Genomic DNA, 6000 nt, shown 5'->3' on the forward strand with positions numbered 1-6000 from the left:
CCCTGTTTTACAGATGATAAAACTGAGACACAGGTTCATAAAGTTGGTAAGAGGGAAAGCCAGGCTTCATACTCAGGCAATTGGGTTTTAGAGACCATGCTCTTTATTACTGCCTGTACTGACTGTGTATGTAATATGCATGTATTTGAAGGCCCATAAATAGAAACTCATTATTATTGTAGATTTCTGAATAGCAGGTTTGCTTTTTTAGTCTCAAGATTACAATCAGTGGAAATACACTAGCAGACTAATTCATATATTTTATAAGCACTTATTACACATCTTTCATCTGCTTACCATTGTGCAATAATTCACTTAAATTATCTCATGTAATGCTTGTAGTTGCATTCGAGGTAAGTAAGATAATCCGCATTTTATAGATGAGGAAATTTAAGTTCTGAGAGGCTCATCTCACAAGCCTCATCTCATTCATAAAGCATCAGAAGAAGAGTTCAGTTCATGTCTGTCTCCTTCAGATAAGGTATTCCGTAGCTTCTCTGCAGGGTTAGAATTTCAATTAAGTACTACAAACATTACTAAAGGGTCTTCTGAACTTGGGGACAAGATTTATAGAAATCCACCTAGTTATTGTCAGTCTAAGGCAGTATCTTTTTTTATATAGGGAAGAGAGTAAAAAATCATTTATTTGAGTAAGTCATCATTACTGTGCTCTTTTTTTCCATTTTAATTTTTACTGTTAAAGACTCTTGTCTGAATTCCAGACTAACAACTACCTTTCTCATATCACCACCTGAATGTCCACTAGGTATCTCAAATCTATATTCCTGAAACCAGAAGCCTGATGATACAAAACTGCTCATCCCTCATTCTTCTCCTCTCCAATAATGGCAATTCTGTCTTCTCAGGCTCCCACGCAGAAATCACTGGGGTCATCACTGATTCTTCCCATTTACCCATATCCTACATCCAAACTGTTGGCAAGCCTTGTTGGATCTAGAAGTATAATACATAAAAACTCCCACCACTTCTCTTCATCTCCCAGCTCGCTGGTCCATGGGACCTGCCCCCACCTATCCCTAGGTGATTATAGTAGCCTTCTCACTGTTCTCCCCACCTCTGCCCTTATGCTCCAGTACTCTCTTCTCATCTGTGTGGCCAGGGTGACCTTATTAAATGTATATTGAGTCATCCTAATGTGCTGTTCCATACAGAAACCATGTATTGGTAGTGAAGTTGAAACTGAAACTGAAGTTCTTTAATGGACCACGTATCATCCTGCTTCAGGTCCTTCGCAGCTGCTCATCTGTCTCCTGGAGTCATCTTCCCCCTGATATCTTCATGGCTTGCTGTCAGGTCTCTGCTCAAATGTCAGGTTATTAGAGAGACTCTGTGACCACCCTAGTTAAAACAGCAGCCCATCAAAGTCTTTAACCCTCTTAGCACTTACTCAGATTACTTTTTCATTTAGCATTTATCACCATATATTTACTTATTTTTCTCTCTCCTCTCGTACTCCTTGAAATATGAACTGCACAAAGGACAAGATTATTATTTTGTTCTATTCTAAGCATCTAGTGTACTTTCTGGCAGACTGCAAATGAAAGAAAGAATAAATGAAAGCGTGAATTTTGTTTTATTGCACAGGAAGCAGTGGCTGGGACAAGCTGTGGAAAAAGTACGGATCACACTTACCCCAGGATGACCTCTGCCTGTATGTCACATCAGATGACCTCACTCAGATGCTGGACAACCTAGGGCTTAAGTATGAGTGCTATGACCTTTTGTCCACCTTGGACATATCTGATTGCTTTACTGATGGTAATGAAACTGCAGACCTGCTTTGGGATTTTTTGACTGAAACCTGCAACTTTAATGCCACAGCACCACCTGATCTCAAAGCAGAGCTTGTGAAAGATCTACAAGAGCCTGAATTCAGTACTAAGAAAGAGGGAAAGGTTCTTTTTAATAATAATCTGAGTTTCATAGTGATTGGGGCATAACTATCAATCACAAAAGTATATTCAAAAATTATATTTTGAACAACTCTGATTGCTCATTGATTTCCATATTAAAATTACAGACACCTACATTAATGTAGATAAAGCACTGTTTGGGTATGAGATGTAGCGAATTCCAAGACATTATTGGACTTCCATTTGGAATCATATGAGACACTGCTGGTCTTATCCTGTCCTTCCTCCAGGAAGAGAGACCACATGCAGGCTCAACATAACATAAGCTAGAAAAATTAGATGACTGAATTTCTATGGCATATTGATAATAAAATTCATTCCATTTGCTGATTGTCTGAAATTTTCTAGAATAATAATAAAATATATACTATAGATTCTTTATTAGTGAAGTATGCACTTATCAATACTTTGAACACAAAGCCTGTGTTACTGATTTGGCCATTTTGTGAAGAAATATTTCTCTTTGTACATTCTTCTATTGTACTTTTTATCTCATTTTTATTAATTTTTAAGAGTAAGCACCTTTACAATATTAAAGATTAATTCTTTATCATGTGTTGTCATTTCTTGCCATTGTGTTTCTCTTGTAATTTTATCTGTGAATTAATAGCTTTTTGTTTGTATTTTTGATATTATGAAGTTTTCTATTATATTCAACCAAATTTTTTAAAGTCTGGGCTTTGACACATTTTAAAAGACCTTCTAAAACCAAGGTTTTAGAATACTAACATTTTATCAAAATAATATTATAGTTTTGCTTTTTTTAAAAAATGAAATCTTTAATATGTTTGAAATTTAGGTAAGTATAACAGTGAGAACAAACTGTTTCCCCTCAAAATAATAGCCAGATGTATAAACAAAATTTATTGAAGAACAAAAAAACACAAAACTAAAACCTGTTCTAGCTTAAAAGGCACCTTTTACCAGATTTCTAGGAATTGCTTAAATGCAAGGTTCTAGAAAACCTTCAATGCATTTCGATACTTTATAGTTTCTTATGTCACTCTTAAGACCTCCTGTAAGACCAAGAGTCATTTGGACTGTAGGATTTCAGGGGGGTTTTGAAAACATATTTGATGTTTCTTATTTTTAATAATAACTCTCTATCATTTGTTTACATAAACAGTACATATCTTTAGATAAGTCAATAGCTAATTAATAATTAATAAATATTTTAAGCATGCAAATAATTAGTACTCCCTGTCAGAAACAAAACAAAAGTAAGGTTTTACTAAACAGCTCATGAGCCCTCATTCTGCCAATGAGGAAGCCTTCAACCCGGTGTGATACTCACTCTTTCATGTAATAGGGCTTCCATGTAATGCTGATGTATAATCACTCTAAAAACTTAAACGACCCCTCTCAATCACCTAGTTTATCCCCAGGAAATATACTGGCATAGAGAGCCTATTTACACTGATAAGCTACCAAGCTTTGTTGTTCATAGTAAGTAAGATGGACTTGCATTGCTCTCTCTTTTTTTTGGACAACTTCATCAATGCTTTTTGAATTATATGTTCCAACAAATGAAATGACAGTTCTCCAATGAGATTCCTGAGTATGAACACTGAATCGTTAATCATACTGATATGTACTACTGACAAAGGAAATCTGTGAGGCACATATGATTGATGGGTATGGGGCCATGAAGACCTGGAAGAGCTTCACCAGAAATATGGAAATCAAGACTTTACAGAGTCTTTTGTATAAAGCACACATGCAAAAACAAACAAAAATAGAACTAACAATCCTATTGAAAGATGCAAAGCAATTGCAGTCCATAGATTGGTGTTTGTAAATATGGCCTTTTTCTTATCCTTGTTAAGCCTTTAGTATACAAGGATAAATAAATTCTCACCTGCTTAATTTTAATGCAATTGAAACACACAGCCTTTTTAAAGAGAGAAATTCCCGTGAAAACCTACTAGCTAGCCATGGGAAGCTATATAAGTTCAAGGGATAAACCTATCCCTGATTTCTTCTTGCACTGTATGATATTACCAAAATTTGGGGCAGTCACATGCTGGCTTTTCAGGTTTGTTCTTGTGTTTCAGAAAAAAAGTGCTCAGGGTGAATTTGGAATGTTGTTTTATGTATTGTGGATCTCTCAGTGTTTAACATGGTGCCTTGCATATGGTAAATGCTAAGCAAAGGGGCATCAATGAATTCTTTCCTTCTCAAACATTTATTTTGTACCTTGTGTGTTCATATTATTGCTGTAAACAGAGCTCAAGAAAGCCAACAAAGTTATGTGTTGCCATTAGTATGAGTGTAAACCTTAACTTATTTAGGACTCTTTCAGACACATTTTTGCACATATTGTTAGGGCATATTGCCAAAACCCAAAGAGAAAGCATGATATGGAGTACAGCATTTTAGGGCTTGATATTTGCTTATTGTAAAAATTGGTTACTTTCTTAATTAAAAACCCTGCCATTCTGGGCCATAAAAACTAAGTAATTTCTAATGCACATCCATAAAAAGAGATGCAAAGGCCATAGAGAATACTAGATCTTAAGTCTGTGGACCTGCACAGACCCAAATGTGTATTTAATGTATTTTAAATGTTTGTTTAATGAGAATAGCTTGCACATAATACTTCATTATTGAAATCATATTTGTATGTGTCACCTCATCAGAATGTTACTTCTAAGAAAATGTGAACTTCTTGCGAAGTCCCACAGTGGAGTGAGTGGATTAAAATAACCTTGTTAAATAAAGCTGAAAAGCCGGACTTAACTGGGTACAAATTCTGGTTGTATTAATTACTCACCAAGTGACATTAGGCACTTTATTTTCTGTCTATTCTCATATTTCTTCATCTTCAAAATGAAGTGAATCATAGTATCTACCTCAGAAGATGGTTATGGGAAGCTCAGGAGTTAAGCTTCATAAATATGCACATAAAGTGTTAGACTCATCAGGAGTACTCAAAAATATTAACCACTGCTGTTATTAGTTACTCATGGAAACTCAATACAAAATGCAGACTAAATAAATGTTTAAGGAAAATTACAACTAAGGCCGGAGAGCTAGTACATGTAGGATCTGGCCTAGTTTCTGACCTTGAGATTCTTAGCCACAGGAAGATGGCCTCTGTGTCTTTCAGAGCTAAGCCGGTCGTCCAAGAGACTCAAGGTGCCTTCAGGATTGCACCATCCAAGCCCCAACTTAAGGGATCTGCCTCCCTTAGCTATTCATGCTCTAAGTGCCTGTTCTCAGTACTATGTGAAATGGCCCAATCTCAACCCTGCCTGATGAGACTATCCAGCTGGCACATGGATAGAAACCTATAAGCAGAAATTGATGGAATTTTCTTTCTGAAAATTATGAAATGCATCCATTAAAAATTCTCTTAAAAATTTGAAACTACAAATCTGGGGCAATGAGACATTCATTCACTTATTTGTGATATATACAGTTAATCAGTATCTATTGAGTTCCTCTTAGGTGTGAGAGAGTTTTCTAAGCAAAGGACATATCACAGCAAAACAACAACAACAACAACAACGAAGTTCCAGACCTCATTGACCTGATTTCTAATGGGTGAAATAGACAAAAAATAAATATATGCCAGAGAATGATAGGTGGTATTAAGAAAATAAAAGTAAATAAGGGGAAAAGAGTACCAGATGGTGTAATATTAAGTGGAGTGATCAGGGAAGCTATCTTTAAAAAAATGAGATTTGAACAGAGATTGAAATGCAGTGAAGGAGCAAACCATGCATAGAGTTGGGAGAAGAGCATTTGAAGAAGTGCGAATACAAAGGCCCTGATGTGGAAATGAGCTTGACATACTTAAAGGACAATAAGGAGGCGAGTTGGCTTTCTATAGTAGCTGAGCTGAAAGGTCCTAAGATATATTCAAGTCTAGAGTCGCCACTGTGGGCCACATGTGGGAGGACCTCACTGGGTTGCCATGGTTTGAAGGTGAGGCATGGAACCAACTTGCAGAGAGAATGAGAGATGCCAGGAGTGTAAGACCACATGGGCTTGGAATGGGAGATGAGCTTTGGCTGTCTCAAGGAAGGGTCCTTGCAATTTCTATTCCCGTCTGTGTCTAACC

The 6000-nt window shown here is 36.4% G+C and overlaps 1 protein-coding gene across 3 annotated transcripts in view; it reads left to right on the top strand.

The window, feature by feature from the left end:
• The window catches only part of HNMT (histamine N-methyltransferase), a 55549-nt gene extending 50876 nt beyond the window's left edge, over positions 1-4673 (top strand). For 2 of the 3 annotated variants that reach the window (XM_023194863.3, XM_023194864.3), the window contains exon 7: positions 1606-4673. In XM_023194863.3, the coding sequence (XP_023050631.1) occupies positions 1606-1961 (356 nt within the window). In that variant the 3' untranslated portion in view covers positions 1962-4673. The remainder of the gene's footprint in view (positions 1-1605) is intronic. The other variant, XM_023194862.2, reaches the window with a different exon arrangement.
• Positions 4674-6000: the final 1327 nt, after the last annotated feature.

The sequence above is a fragment of the Piliocolobus tephrosceles genome, chromosome 11 (assembly GCF_002776525.5).
Source record: "Piliocolobus tephrosceles isolate RC106 chromosome 11, ASM277652v3, whole genome shotgun sequence".
Lineage (NCBI taxonomy): Eukaryota > Metazoa > Chordata > Mammalia > Primates > Cercopithecidae > Piliocolobus > Piliocolobus tephrosceles.